The sequence below is a fragment of the Podarcis liolepis genome (genome assembly GCF_965112155.1).
Source record: "Podarcis liolepis genome assembly, chromosome: 16".
Taxonomy (NCBI): domain Eukaryota; kingdom Metazoa; phylum Chordata; class Lepidosauria; order Squamata; family Lacertidae; genus Podarcis; species Podarcis liolepis.
Window position 1 is genome coordinate 42,699,333 of NC_139567.1, and position 16,087 is coordinate 42,715,419.

At 52.8% G+C, this 16,087-nt stretch overlaps 1 protein-coding gene across 4 annotated transcripts in view; it reads right to left on the minus strand.

Annotated features, from left to right (window-relative positions):
- The window catches only part of SPECC1 (sperm antigen with calponin homology and coiled-coil domains 1), a 111,824-nt gene that overhangs the window by 45,714 nt on the left and 50,023 nt on the right, over nucleotides 1-16,087 (minus strand). For all 4 annotated transcript variants that reach the window (XM_083479790.1, XM_083479792.1, XM_083479791.1 and 1 more), the window contains 2 exons: nucleotides 4,204-5,726; nucleotides 784-991 (listed from right to left, as the gene is read on the minus strand). In XM_083479790.1, coding sequence (XP_083335916.1) covers nucleotides 784-991; nucleotides 4,204-5,726 — 1,731 coding nt within the window. The remainder of the gene's footprint in view (nucleotides 1-783; nucleotides 992-4,203; nucleotides 5,727-16,087) is intronic.

The following is a 16,087-nucleotide window of genomic DNA, read 5'->3' on the forward strand; positions in this document are numbered from 1 at the left end:
CGGCTTGCAGTTATACCCTTCCTCAGAGTCCAAACGCTAAAAAACTTGCTGATGCCCAGAACACCTTTGGCAGCACAACCCTACATTTACTCAAAAGTTGAGTCTTACTGTATACAGTGGGGCTTATTCCCCAATTAAGTGATCGTGGCTCTAACCTAGCTAATTTGCTTCTGTCCTGGCTTGCAAAACAGCTTCGCCACCAGGTGGCGATCTCACATGCCGGCCGGCCCCAATTCAGCTATCATCTTAGCATTTTATTGCCTTTATATCCCACCAATTTTCTCCAACGAGCTCAAGACGGCGTGTGCATTGTTCTCCCCTTCCTCATATAACCCCCAGCAACAACCCTGTGAGGTAGTCCTGGGCTGAGAGGTGCAGTGACTGGCCCAGAGTCACACCCACTGGGCTTCATGTCCAAGAGAGAAATTAAACCCTGGTTGCCCTAGTCTGACATTCTGACCACTACACCACCACCGGCTGTTTTCGTACCTTGTTTCTGCCCCTGCAAAAGGCTTCTGCCCCCCCTTCATCTTATTGGATATTTGTTGCTTGTGACAGCAGCCTGACGACATCCTTCACTTGTTGTTGCAGAGAGAGAAAGGCATGCTGTGCCTCCCCCCCCCCCCGCTTCCTTCCCAAACAGGCAGCACTAAATTGAAAATTATTTCTTTATTGGAGGGTGGGAGTCTCAAGCAATCCCTGCCAACTCCATAACCTGCTTGCAATCTCTCTCTGCACACTGTCCTAAATCCTCCTCTCCCCCCCCCCCACCGTTCCACCTACTCTCCAAGTCGCTGATGATCTGGTTGTCGTGCAGTTTGAGCGCCCGGTGTTGCTCCACCTGGTCTTCCAGCTCAAAGATGGTCTCCTTCAGGTTCTTGAGCTCGGCCTCGTTCTCCGACGTCTTCTCCTGGAGCTTGAGGTTGGTTCGGCTGAGCTGGTCCGCCTGACGGTCGCAGGTCTCCTTCAGCTGAGCGCGCTCCTTCTCAGTCTGGACGGAGGGAGAGAAAAGGGTGAGAAATCGCACCAGGATCCCTGCGTCGCAGGGGGCTGGACTAGATGACCCTTTGGGTCTCTTCCAACTCTACAACTATTCTATTATTGCACTGTGCGATGCCAAGGTGCCACCGATAAGTGCAGGTGGAGAGCACACGGTGTTTAATTCCCCAGAGACCACCAGCTTCCATTTAAATAAATAAAAATTAATTGAAAAGGACCATTTCCCTGATGCCTGTCCCAATAAACTGGGTTTGCTGTCTTATTTGGGGGGTCTAGCCACCTCCGGCTGCTCCTGGACAGGGACGGATAGCCTGGCCGCAATAATCTCTTGCAACACCAGAACTCATGGGCATCCAATGAAGGTGAATGTTGGAAGATTTGAGACAGATAAAAGGAAGTTCTTCGCTCATTGCAGGAGACGAACCTCCGGAGGAGTGTGATATACAGAAACAGGACTGTTGGGAACCAGGCTGCGTTAGCGGAGCTGCAAAATCATTTCCATGCCCTCATCTTGGACGCCGATTTTGGGCCAGCAAGTTGCCAACCTCAGAAGACCGTGTGGAAGAGATTTGTGGTGAGGAGTGGGGACAGAGGCAGCCATGTGCAGAGGGAACAGGATGTCCCGGGAGGTGTGCTGTGTTCTCACAATAAAAGAAAGAAGTTGCCAAGTCTTATAAAGCCCACGGACCACAACCCGGTCCTCCTGATACTGCCAGACACAGCCTTCAAGGCGTTGGAAGGGGCCATGGGGCTCTGGGCAGGTAACTGAAGGGCCTGGGATGCAGGCGGTCTTTCCATCGCTCCTTCCTGTCAAAGGCTGTGTCCCAGGAAGAGCGGGGGAAATACCGCAAGTCGTCAGGAAGGGCTTGGCTTCTTGGATCGTGGTCTCCGCTTCCTTGAAGAAGGAGTTCTGGCAAGAGACGGGCTTGCACCTCACAGCGGTTGGCAATAATGTGCTTGCTAAGATTCTAGCGAATGTGATCAGGAGAGCTTTGAACTAAATCTGGAGGAAGCAGACAATATAACAGATGACAGGAGAACTCCCAGTTCTGGGGAATAATAGTGTTACTGAGAAGACCCACAGAAGTCAATGGGTCCACCGGTTTCAACTCTGAGAAGAATGTAGGTGGTGACAACCCCAAATCGAAGTGGAAGGAAAGGATGAAACTTTGGATTTCTGTGGGTTGTTGTTGTTTTTTAAAAAATATTTCGGCAGTTAAAACCCCAGTTAAACAAAAAAATTTAAATGGGCATCAGCTTCTCTGCAGATTTCCACACAGCCCAGCAGCCATCGCACTCCTTCCCACTTGCTACGGTCATCGCCAACCTCGGCCAAAAACACACCTAGAGTTTCCACTTCTCTATAAATCAGGTGGTGACTTTTGGCAGGGCATCCCAGCTCCCCCCGTCCCGGCAAAAGTTCTTCCCATGGGCCGCTCCCTAACTGTGGGAGGTGGGGTTTCCAAGCAGGGCAGCAGCGAAGGTTAATTGCAGGCTTGGGTTACGAGTGCGAGACTCGCCAAGAGAATTAACATGCACTCATCCATTGTGTTTCCCCCCTTTCCCTGAGCACAGCGAGAGCACCTGGACTCTCTCGGAAAAAAACCAAACCACCAAGCTGCTAATGAGGTCCATCTGTCTGGGAGAGGAGGGGGAGAAAGTGCTGAAGGGCTGGACCAGGAAGGAGGAAATTGCTGCAATTGCGGTGAAAGGGGTCATTCAGCTAAATGTCCAAACGGATGCAGTTCTGCAGGGAAGGGAGCCTGTGACTGTGTGTTGCCCAGATTTTGGATGTACAGGAGAGGCTTTGGACGCAATCAGATCGCTGGTCGGCCTGTGTCCGTGTTGTTTGTACCAGGAGTGGCTAACTCGTGGCTCTCTGGGTGCTGTTGGACTGTGGAACTCCCTCCCACAAGAGGCAGTGATGGCGACCTGCTTGGATGGCATTAAGAGAGGAAGGGGTGAATTCATGGAGGTTCAGGGCTTGGCTCTGCCTCCATAATCAGGCAGTCTGGAATATCAGTAGCCGGGAACCACAGGAGGGTAGAGGGCTCTTGGGCTTGCCACAGGCATCTGGTTGGGCATGAAGCTCTTAATCTTAAGGCTGTTGGTTCCAGCCCCATGTTGGGCAAAATATTCCTGCATTGCAGAGGGTTGATCTAGATGATCCTTGGGTACCTTCCAACTCTATAATTCTATTCTATTTAACTGAATCAACACAGTGAAGATTCTACGAGCTTCCAGGGGGAAAGGGAGATACCAAACAGAGCCGTTTTGCTCATGGCTCCACAAAGAGGGAGAGAACAGAGCGTTGGCTACTTCACAGCAAACGCCCTGTGTGGAAACTGCCTCACAAGTATATAAAACAGGGCAAGAGGGACCAAACTACATGCGCTGTCCAGAACTTTGAGTATTCAGGGAGCAGGGAACCAGAGTCCTCCTTCCTTTCCCTGTTAGCATCAGTGCAGCTGACCTCTTGCAAACGGTGCAAATCCGCTACGAGAAAATGGGGTCCAGCTACGTAGCCGAGACAAACGCCAGAAAGCAACAGATCTAGGCCCTCTGAGAGAGCAGAAATCTCTATGCACATGAGCTATGAAAGCCAGTATGCTGAGCGGTCTGGACCTAACAGGGTCTGAGGGAAGCAGCACCAAAAAGGTGATTCAGTCGACTTCTTCACTCCTGCAAAGAAGCAAGTTAGAAAGGAAGGTTTCTGCGACCTCCAGGGCACGGTGCCTAGGAAAACCTTATCTGATTACAAGATTTTGATGCTTCTAAAATTTTGTTTCGATGGCTGTAAATATTGTGCTTTTATCGTATATTTCATTTGCATTCTTGCATATGAATGCTGCTCGCTGGCTTTGGGAGCCTTGGGGTTAAGGCAGCATGTAGATAAACCATATGGACTCCCAGAGCTGGAAGGGACCTCGAGATTCATCTAGACCAACCCCCCTGCGATGCAAGAATCCTGCCCACATTAACATCCCTGGGTGGGCTCGAACCACCAACCTTCAGGTGCAACAGCCAGGGCACCGACCCAACGCAAGAACAGCCCGGCAGGTTCACTAGGTCTCTCACAACGGCCAGCCAGAGGCCTCTGGGAAGCAGCCCTGGCGTTGCTTCGCAGCAGCCGCCATTTAGGGATAGACTGCCGCTGCATCTGGAGGCTCCGCTGAGCTCTCCCCACTCCCCAGCAATCCTTACCTTGGCCAGCTGCCCTTGCAGAGTCTTCACCTCGCTGTGCGCCTTCAGCAGCTCCTGCCTGAGCTCCGTGCAGGCCAGCTCCAGCTGGTCCCTCTCCCCGCGGGCTCCCTTCAGCATCTCCTGCATGGCGCCGGGGTCCCCGCCCCGCCCAACGGTGTCCATGTCCGCCGCCTTCTGCTTGGCGCTGTCCAGCTGGGCCCGGAGCGAGCCGTTTTCAATCCTCAGCCCCTCCAGGGCCACCTTGCAGTCCTCCAGGGCCCTGGCCAGGCCGGCTGCACCCTGTCTCTCCGCCTCCAGCAGGCCTCCCAGCCGCTCGGCCTCCTCCCGCAGGCCCCGGGTGGCCGCCTGGGCTTCCTGGTGCTCCCTCTCCAGGCCGCGCAAACTGCTGGTCAGCTGCTGCTGGATGTTCAGCAGCTTCTCCCGCTCAAACTGGGCCTTCTCCTGCAGCTCCCCGCACCGCTGCTCCAGCTCCTGGATGGTCTTGGCTTTGCCGTCATCGCCGGCCGGCCGTTCTTGCAGCAGGGCGGCCAGCTTCTCGTTCTCCTGGCCGAGCTGCTCGGCCCTCTCGCGGTGCTGCCGGAAGGAGCCTTCCAACAGGGCCTTCTCCTCCGCCAGCCGCTCGTTCTCGGCTGTCAGCTCCTGAACCACCTGCTGCTGGTCGGAGAGCTCCTGGAGCGTGGCCTGCAGCTCCTCGGCCGTGCAGTGGTGGTTCTCTTCCATCCTCTGGATCCGCTCCGTCAGCGAGGCCACCGAGAGGTCGCTGGCGTTGTTGGGGGAGCTCCCGGCGGGGGAGTCCTGCGGGGCCTGGGAGGGGTGGCTCCCCGACGACGGGGGCCTGGAGGGCGCCTCCGCGATGTGCTCGAAGTCCGAGGCGTCCGGGGACAGGGACGCCTTGGTGACGTCGCTGCTGGACGACCCCGAGTTCCGCAGGGGGGCTGTGCCCCCGTTGGCCCGGGGGTTCCTGGGGGGCTGCGTGGGGCTGCCGAAGCTCGACTCCTGTGTGGTGGGGGTGGCGAGGCTGCTTCCGCAGCCCCCACTGCTGCTCAAGGTGTCTGACAGTGGCGACTGCTCCAGGCGGCTGAGTTTCTCTCTCAAGAGACGGTTTTCCTCCCCAAGGCTCAGCAGCTCCCTCTGGAAAGCCCGGTTCTGGTCCTGGAGGGTGCGGACCAGGGGCTCTGCCTCGGCTGGCGACACCCCTGCGGGGTGGTCTAGCTCGCAGTGCACCCATTCCCGGTCCTGGTGTTTCTTCAGCTCGCTCCGCAACTTGGTGATCTCCGAGTCCTTCGCCTTGGCTTCGGCCAGCAGCTCCTTGACCTGCGACTCCAGCGTGGCCTTATCGCCGGCGTCCCCCTCATTCTTGCACTTGGGGGCCGGGCGCGAGTGCTTGGTGGGCGTCGGTGCCCCGGAGGAAGTGGGGCTGGGCTGAGCCTTCCTGGGTCTCAGGGCCGCCTTGTCTCTGCCCGGGGCAGTCGACAGCTCCCGCGGGGCTGGGATCCCGGTACGCTTCGCCGACGGGATGGAACCTGGGAGAGCAGGAAGAGAAAGGCAGTTAACGCCTGGAGCGTAAGGGCTTGATGGGAAACCAGCATCCAGGATTCGAACACAGGGCCGCACCCTCCCCCCTGCAGTTTCCGGCAACTGGGATTCCGAAGCATCGCTGCCTCCAATAGCGATGGCAGAGAACAGGGCTAGTAGCCATCGATAGCCCTCTCCTCCTCCGTGAATTTGTCCCGTCCTCTTTTAAAGGCCATCACTGCCTCCAGTGGGAGGGAGTTCCACAGTTTAGCTACACACTAGGTGAAGAATGACTTTAGTGCAGCCGGTGTGGTTAAAGAACTGGACCTGAGAGACCAGCGTTCAAATCCCCTCTCGACCATGAGGCTCCGTGGGTGACCTGGGGCCAGTCACCATCTCTTAGCCTAACCTACCACACAGGGTTGTTGCGAGGGTGAAAAGGGGGAAGAGGAGAACCGTGTACCATACACCACCTTGAGCTCGATGGAAGTACAAGGTGGCATGCAAATGTAATATACAAACAACAAAACAATTCCCTCTGCCCTGAATATCCCAGCAATCAGCTTCTTTGTATGCCCACAAGTACTTATTCTCTTAAAGCCATCCAAGTTGGGGACCCCCACTGCTTCCTGTGGCAGGGAGTTCCATAGTTTCACTATGCACTGGAATTTGAGTTCTAGTTTTACGAGAGAGGGAGAAACACTTTTTGGTATCTCCGTCTGGGCATAGTTTTATCCACTGACTTGCCCTCACCTACTCCCTTCCCTGGCTCTCGCCCCAACCTCCACCTGCTCACTACAGCAACTGTGAGCGCGAACTCTCGGGGGGGGGGGCGGCAGCGGGCCAACGTTTCCACTGGGGGAGCGAAGCCTGGCGGAACAAAAGCTCTGTTTGAGGCGGGTGCCATTTCCCTCCCCCCCCCCCGAGATGACCTTCAGAGGGAGCCTGCCCGCCTCTCGCTGGCGGAAAGGCCCCAGGCACCCTGCGTGGAATGCAAGGGCAGGCTGCGACCCGGAGAGATCGCGAGCTGCGCTCTCTTGCCAGGAACTGCGAGGAGGAGGGAAAGATCCGGCCAAAAGGAAACAGAGATGGAGCCTCCCGGGCAGTTCCCCAACAAGGCGCCCCCAGCTCTGAAAAGCTCGAGAATCGACTGGGATGGGCACACACTCGATTCTGCCACAGCCGCCACCTCCCCAAAAAAACCCAGCAAAAAGAGGGGAAGAGTTTATATTTTATAGAAGTGTACACTGTTCTAAGAGCACAAGAAAAGCCTCCTGGATCAGGCCAGTAGCCCACCTAAACCCAGCACCATGCTCAATGCCTGTCTTCTGGGGAACCCGCAAGCAGGATCCGACCACAAGAGTCCTCTCGCCTCCTGCGGTTTCCAGCAACAGGGATTCAGAAGTGATGCTGCCTCTGACCAGCCATTCTGGCTGCTAACCATCAATAGCCCTTTCCTTCTCCATGACTTGGCCCCGTCCTCTTTTGAAGCCCCCCCCCCCCAAGATGGTGGCCAGCCCTGCCTTCTGGGGGAGCAAGTGCCGTAAGTTTAAATATGTCGCCTCTTGCTCACTTTCTCTCTGGGCTAAAAAGTCCCAAACCTTATTTCACTTGCCAGAGTGGTGCATGCTCTGGTTATCTCCCGCTTGGACTACTGCAATGCGCTCTACGTGGGGCTACCTTTGAAGGTGACCCGGAAACTGCAATTAATCCAGAATGCGGCAGCTAGACTGGTGACTGGGAGTGGCCACCGGGACCACATAACACCGGTTCTGAGAGATCTGCATTGGCTCCCAGTACGTTTCCGAGCACAATTCAAAGTGTTGGTGCTGACCTTTAAAGCCCTAAACGGCCTCGCCCAGTATCCCTGAAGGAGCATCTCCACCCCCATCATTCTGCCCGGACACTGAGATCCAGCACCGAGGGCCTTCTGGCGGTTCCCTCGCTGCGAGAAGCCAAGTTACAGGGAACCAGGCTGAGGGCCTTCTCAGTGGTGGCACCCGCCTTGTGGAATGTCCTCCCACCAGATGTCAAAGAGAACAACAACTACCAGACTTTTAGAAGACATCTGAAGGCAGCCCTGTTCAGGGAAGCTTTTAACGTTTAACAGACCACTGTATTTTAATACTTTGTTGGAAGCCACCCAGAGTGGCTAGGGAAGCCCAGCCAGATGGGTGGGGTATAAATATGTTGTTGTTGTTGTTGTTGTTGTTGTTGTTGTTGTTGTTGTTGTTGTTGAGTCACTGTCAAGGGTTTTCTAGCTGTGATAATTATATTGCAGAGGGTTGGACTAGATGACCGCTGGGGTGCCTTCTAACTCTATGATTCCATGTTTCTCTTTCCACACACACACACACACACACACACACACACACACACACACAAATGCAGAAAGGGGACAACAAGCACCATCCAAACTATTCTGCATCGCACAGGGGTTGGGCTAGATGACCGCTAGGGGTCCCCTACCAACACTAAAACATTACAACACTATGGTTCTATGAAACCTAAGAGATTCCCTCTTCAGGTTTCTATTCCTTCTCCTCACCCTTTTCTGATTTCAAGGAGCAGTGTTTTGTGATGCATTTTGCATACATTGCTGAAATGTAAAAAGGGGAAAAATATGTGTGTGTGTGTGTGTGTAAATAAGCAAACAACGACAGAGCGCAAGCGAGAGAGAGCTGTTTTCCTCCTTGCATTAATTAGGCGGCTGCGTGCACCTGGCTTTTCCCAAACAAATAAAAAACCAGCCAAGAACACAGAGCACTACCACTTGCTCCCCCCCCCAATACGTTTTGGATAAGTGTGGATGAAAAGCCTTTCAGCCTGGAGGTGGCAAAGGAATTCCTGGCTTGGCAAAGGGGAGCAGACCGGCTTTGGCGGCACATCGGGGTCCAGCTCCAACCAGCCGGCCCTCCATGACCTCATCCGGAGAAACGTCTGCCCAACCTGCTCCAGGCCAGTCGCTCCCTCTTGAAGGCCCCCAGCTTCCTCCTGCCATATTTGATGGGGCCGGGAGGAAATCTGGCTTTGCCCAAACCCCCAGGGACGCTTGTTCATCGGCCTGAGTCATCCGTTCCCGTTTGTGGCTCTGGTGAGGGTCCCGGTCAGTTGCCAAACTCCACGTGGGGAACGAAGGGGAAGGAGGGAAGAGATGCAACTGGGGGAACTGGGGAACGGAACTGGGTTCAAGGCCCTTCCTTTGCCAACGGGCCTGCCAGGAGGCCTGCCAACTTGGCCACCCCAACGTCCCAGGCCAAGTTTAAGGACTAGTGTCAAGGGGATGTTTTTGGCCACAGAGGCACGGCTGCAGTCGTTCCAAAAGTAAATGAAATCAAACCAATACTGGCTACAGGAAGATGTTAGGCTGCCTTATTCCAAGTCCATTGACTGTGGGTCCATTGAGCTCAGGGATGCCTGCACTGACTGGCAGCGGATCGCCAGGGAGTCTTTGGTACAGCTGAGAGGCAACAGGGACTGAACCTGGAACTCTGAGCTGCAGCCCTTTTCCTGGAAAACAAGTCAAGTTTCTAGTCCTCATGGTCTAGGATAAACAGCCAGTTTCAGCAGAAAGCTGGCTTGTACTGTCAGACCACTGAGTGTGTCTAGCTCAGTGTTGTCGACTGGCAGCAGTTCTTCGGGGTTTCTAGTTGGGGGGGGGGCGGGGACGTCTCTGGTCCTGTCTGGAAATGCCATCGGCTCCTTCTGCATGCAAATCTGAGCTGTAACACTCCCCCATAAAGTAGTAATAATAATAATAATAATAATAATAATAATAATAATAATAATAATAATAATAAAATTTATTTATACCCGCCCTCCCCAGCCAGAGCCAGGCTCAGGGCAGCTAACACCAGTAAAATTAAAAAACACACACAAAAAACCAATTTAAAATACAGGTTAAAATATAATTTAAAATGCAGCCTCATTTTAATAGTAGCCCATAGATCAAAACCATAAGGGAAGGGAAATGTAAGGGTCAGACTGAGTCCAAACCAAAGGCCAGGCGGAACAGCTCGGTCTTGCAGGCCCTGCGGAAAGATGTCAAGTCCCGCAGGGCCCTGGTCTCTTGTGACAGAGCGTTCCACCAAGTCGGGGCCAGTACTGAAGAAGAAGAAGAGTTTGGATTTGATATCCCGCCTTTCACTCTCTTTAAGGAGTCTCAAAGCGGCTAACATTCTCCTTTCCCTTCCTCCCCCACAACAAACACTCTGTGAGGTGAGTGGGGTGAGAGACTTCACAGAAGTGTGACTGGCCCAAAGTCACCCAGCAGCTGCATGTGGAGGAGCGGAGACGCGAACCCGGTTCACCAGATTACGAGTCCACCGCTCTTAACCACTACACCACACTGGCTCTGAAAAGGCCCTGGCCCTAGTTGAGACCAATCTAACCACATTGTGACTTGGGACCTCCAAGGTGTTGTCATTTGTGGACCTTAAGGTCCTCTGCGAGGCATACCAGGAGAGGCGGTCCCGTAGGTACGTGGGTCCTAGGCCGCATAGGGCTTTAAAGGTCAAAACCAGCACCTTAAACCTGACCCTGTACTCCACCGGGAGCCAGTGCAGTTGGTAAAGCACTGGATGAATGTGATCCCGCGGCAAGGACCCCGTAAGGAGTCTCGCCGCGGCATTCTGCACCCGCTGGAGTTTCTGGGTCAGCTTCAAGGGCAGCCCCACGTAGACTTGCAAGGAGCAAGCAAAAGTTACAAAGCGTGGTTCAAGAATTCAAAAACCCTGACAGGGGATCCTGCCAACAAGCACCACATTCTACGTTAGAATATAAGAAGAGCCTGCAGGATCAGGCCAGCGGCCCATCTAGTCCCAGCATCCTGTTCTTGCAGTGGGCACCCAGGGGGCCGCATGAGAGACCGGGAAGCAGGATCTTGTGGCTTCCGACGACAGGTCTTCAGAAGCAGTGATAGTCGCATCTATGGCCAGCACTCAGAAAGGCAGTGGTGGAGGCGGCTTATACCGGCTGCAACCACCGAGTCCCAGATCCCTGCAGCTGCAGATGCTGAAATGCAGCCGGGGATGTAAGGGGGGGGGGCAGCTGTTGGCTCCACAGCCAAAGAATGCCTGCACTATCTCCTTCCTTCCCCCGCCCTCTGCAAAAAAACACTGAGCCCTTTGTCTTTGGCCTTCTATTATGCCTGTAAGGCAACACAGAGCTGTTCTGTGCCTCCTTCTGGTGCAAAATAGCCCCCTCCTTTCTCCCAGCCCCCTGAATTCTGAGTCTGTGAATGTGTGTGCGTGCGCGCTGGGGTGTGTGTGCTGGTCATCTTTCCTCCAGCCTGTTATTCACCACCCCCTGTCTGACCGTACAGTGGGAGAGCCCCATATTTGCATGCAGAAGGCATCTCCAGGTAGGAATCACAGAATCATATGAGTTGGAAGGGACCCCCAAAGGTCATCCATTCTAACCCCCTGCATTGCAGGACTCTCAGCTAAAGCGCCCAAGACAAATGGCCATCCAAACACTGGTTAAAAACCTCCTCGGAGGCAAGAGTCTTGTTAGATCAGAAATGGAAGCAAGAAGAAATTCTGACGGAAGAAGAACGGCAGGCGAAATTAATGGACTATGCAGAATTGGGCAAAACGACAGGAAGGATTCGAAACCTGTGGGACCAGAGATTTACAGAAGACTGGAAGAAGTATATGAACTATTTGAAGAGCAATTGTAACCAGCAAATTACGCTAGTAGGACTACAAGAAGTTTTGTAAGGAGAAATATATGAAGTGTTACAAAGTAGGTAAAGATAGAGATATTGGTCATGAGTTTTAAATATATGTAATAGGGAAAGCAAGAAATGAATACTAAGAGATTAGACTGGAGAATTTTCAGACAGGACTGATGGAAGTGAAAAAATTGAATAAGATGTAAAAGTATGTTTAATTACAGTTGAAAATGGTATGTTAAAAAACTAATAAAAATTTATATAAAAAAATAAAAATAATAACCTCCATGGAAGGAGAGTCCACAACCTCTCAAGGGAGGCTGTTCCACTGTCAAACAACTCTTACTGACTGATGTTTAGTCAGAATCTCATTTCTTGTAACTTAAAAGCCATTGGAAAGAGCCCTTCAATGGAGGAACGGACTCCCCTGGATGGTGGTGGAATTGCCTTCCTTGGAGATTTGCAAGCAGAGGTTGGATGGCTTCAGCCGGGACGCCTGCATTGCAGGGGGCTGGACTAGATGGCTCTTGGGAAGCTCTCGCAACCCTGCAATTTTCTCGTTTCTCAAGAGAATGCACAGCAAATTGGACACAGAGCGGGGAGCAGCCCAATATACAGCGGCAATAGCGCAAGGAGGAGGGGCGGCTGTCAAAAGCCCCACATAACCAGATGTGTACAATTTGGTTCGGTTTGCATTTAAACATGAGCCTGTCTAAACGGCGCTTCCCAAAACAAGATGCAAACCGAGACACAGCTCTCCTTCGACACAGCTCTCCAGCCCAGCAATGAGTCCATGGATGTTTGTTAGGGGGAAATGCATCTATGGGCAAAAACGTTTTTTAAAATGCATCCCATCAGGGAAAACTGCCCATGGTGCCTGCTAGGAGAAATCCTAGCCAGCATCTTAAAAAGCAGAGACAACACCTTGCCAACAAAGGTCCGTATAGATATAGCTATGGTTTTCCCAGTAGTGATGTATGGAAGTGAGAGCTGGACCATGAAGAAGGCTGATCACCAAAGAACGGATGCTTTTGAATTCTGGTGCTGGAGGAGACTCTTGAGAGTCCCATGGACTGCAAGAAGATCAAACCTCTCCATTCTGAAGGAAATGGAGCCCTGAGTGCTCACTGGAAGGACAGATCCTGAAGCTGAGGCTCCAATACTTTGGCCACCTCATGAGAAGAGAAGACTCTCTGGAAAAGACCCTGATGCTGGGAAAGATGGAGGGCACAAGGAGAAGGGGACGGCAGAGGACGAGATGGTGGGACAGTGTTCTCGAAGGGACCAGCATGAGTTTGACCAAACTGCGGGAGGCGGTGGAAGACAGGAGAGCCTGGCGTGCTCTGGTCCAGGGGGGTCACGAAGAGGCGGACACGACTAAACGACTAAACAACAACAACAAGGAGAAATCCGGGCAGTAGCATGGGTGACTTTTCACAAGGACTTAAAAAAGAGTCATGCAAACTGAGAAAGAAATGTGGAGAAGTGAGTTGAAAGATGGGGAGAAATAAAAGATGGAGAGAAACCCAAATTGGCTGATTCGACTCTCCCCATAGCAGTGCTAAACACTGTGAATGGATAACAGGGAATGCTTTTCACAGGGTTTTAACAGGGGTAGGGCATCTCTCTAATCCTCTTTTAAAGCTGCCCATGTTGGTGGCCATCACTGGTTCATGTGGGAGGGAGTTCCACAGTTTGCCGATGCTGATGGATGCCTTGCGCTCTGGTCGGTTTCTGTGGAGCTGAACTGAACAATTTATGAAGGGCTGGCGAGGGGAGGGACTCAGCCCACCCACAAAAAGAGGGACGTGGCAAGGACAGACAACCCCAAGGAGCGCAAATCGACCCCCCCCCCTTGCTCAGCTATGGGCTTCGGAGCGGATTTCCAGAAAGCGGGGGGCCAGGGCAAAAAGCAAGAAGTGAAAAGAGACAGAATGACGAGAACAAAGAGAGGAAATAAGAAGAAGAGAAAGCCAGAAACGGAAAGGCAGGGAGGAACAAATAACAGACTTATCGAAGACCGAGGCAGCGTTTGTGGTGGGGAGAGGAGGCAGATAGGAGCGTTTTCAGCAAAGATACAACAGCAGTTTCCACTGAGATCATAGCCTTGCTGGACAGACAAGAGTCCAGCAGGGAGGGGAGGCGGAAGCGGGAGATGCCTGCAGAACAGATATGCTGCCTATTATTATGCTTTGTTTATATTATTACGCTCCGTAAAATGTTTTTACTATTGTACACCGTGCATGGATCTTTTGATAAAGGGTGGTATATAAATCGAATAAATACTAAATAATAATAAAGCCATCTCGGCTGGTGGCCGTCACTGCGTCACCGCCTCCTGTGGCAGGGAGTTCCATAGTTTAACTATGCGCCACGTGAAAAAGTATATAGCAGAGGGGCCATTATCTCCTGGACTTTACCGCTTGGCTCGGCCTTCTCAACCTCCGGGCGGCGCCAGCTCCGACGGGAGGGAGCCGCCAGGCGGCCCTCGGACTTTGCGTGCCGAAGAGACACTCCAGCCGTGAGAAGCCACCGTGCCGTTGCCTGGAGCTGTGCGTCTGTTTGCAGAGGGGTGAGTCAGAGAGCCAACACCCGGGCGATGTGGCTAATCTTGCTGCCCTGGGCCTGCCGTCTCCCCAGGCAGGTATGAAGAAAGCTCCCAGGTAGGAGCAGACGGAACCGACTCGCTGTGTGTGTGTGTGTGTGTGTGTGTGTGTGTGTGCAGTCGCTGGGCCGGTTTGTGTTTGCAATTGGTATCGCCCCCTCCAGATCTCTCATTCCTACGGCCTCCAGAGATGCCTGCCCTCTGGGCCTCGCCACCGATCCGACAGGCTGGAACCTGAATGCAGGAACATTGGAAGAGAGCCTGACTGCTGGATCAGGCCAAAGGAGGCCCAGCATCCAGCTCTCACAGTGGCTAACTGGATTCAGCCACACGCCACCATCACTGGCAGCAAGCGAAGTCAAATGGAAAGCGAGGGCAGCGAGATATAAATGGACGCCAGAAGAGCCTGGCCACTGAATCAGGCCCAAGGGGCCACCATCCTGTCCTCATTTTGATCAAGCCAGCTAGGGCTACATGTTGCCATCACTGATGGCAAGTGAGGCCTAATGGAGAGTGAGGGCAGTGTGGTGATGTAAATGGTTCTCACAGTGGCCAACCGGATGCTGCCAAGCAGTTGGCACCCAAAGGCATTTACTGCCTCCCACGGTGGAGGGAAAATACAGCCGTTCTGCCTTGTCGCCTTACCATCCATGGAACGAGCTAACCTCCTTTTCGAGCCAGCACTGTTTGTGGCCGCCACTGACCTTTGTAGGAGCAAATTACATATCAGAAACCTGAGTAAATTATAAAAATCACAACTCTTCTCTTTCTGGGCTTCAATCCGGAAAGATATAAACTTGTCACAGCAGCTGTGCTCCTTGTTCCCTGGAAACCTGATTCAGCCTCTGAAGGTTTCACTGCTTGTGGCGCTACTGCCCCACCCTTCCTAGCATTTCTTTGCAGCTCCTGAGGACTAGAAACTTGCCCCGGCTCCATTTCCTCTTTGAAGAGAAAGCCAAGATTCTGAAGAGCAATGACGCAATGCTCTAACTTCCCCGCCACCCCATGGTTTTGTGCAGAGATGTCTCTGACCTGGAAAGCCCTCTTGCATCAGAAGAAAAAAGGTCCATTTAGACCAGGTCTCCTGTTTCCAACAGGGGGCAGCCAAAACCCACCCACCCATTCACAACAAAGCATAAAAGCTCAGTTCTGTTATTCATCTGCTGGTGCCTGGAATTCAGAGGTATACTGCCTTGGAACATGGAGGCTTTATTGTGATGTGTGGTAGAGGCAAGGAAGCTGCAAACAAGGCAGGTGGGGGCCCTGCCCCAGGAAGGAATGCTGCTGGGTTGCTGGGGGGGGGGGGCTGATAGTGGTGCCTGGATGCCTGAGCCTGGCAGGGCAGGCTGGGAGGAGAGAGAGAGATTTCTCCAGCTGGGTAAAAACCTTACTGATGTTAATGCCATTGTTGCCAGATAAGAATCGCCAGTAATTGCCTGGCTCTTATCTGCAAAGGCTCCAAATCTTTACTCAAAAAATAAAAATAAAAATACGGTAAATCCCCTGGAGAGGCAGGTAGGGTCACATGACCTGGTGGACTTCAAATAAATAAATGTTGCTGGGGAGAGAGAAGGAAAAGGACTCCTTTCAAGGCTCCGAGCTGGTTAGACTCAAGAGATTGAATTGAGCAAAAAGTTATCCCAGATTAAACAGGTAGAAGATTATATAAATAATGGGGACCAACAGTAGCAGTGTGCCTGCCAGCCAGCCAGCCAGCCAGCCAGTCCCCTTTTAGGATACTCCATTAGATCTCCCGGTTTTCCGCCCCCTCCTGCAAAGCAGTGAGCATTCTACCCCTGCGCTGGCTCTGTCATAAACTACGAAAGTGACAAAGTTGTCCATTTGCTCTGCATTTAACTATTTAATGATCTTTTAATGATCTCATTGCACATCACCGCACTTCTCAGGAAATGGCAGGAAGCTGCCCTCTCAGCTCAGCACTGTCTGCACTGACTGGCAGCCAGGAACGGAACCTTCCTACGCGAAGGAGGCATTCTACTACCAAGCGACAACCTTTTCCCTAAACGAGTTGGCGGTTTAGAAATACTTTTCTACATGAATAAATTCTGAGCGGTGCCTGCAAAGACTTG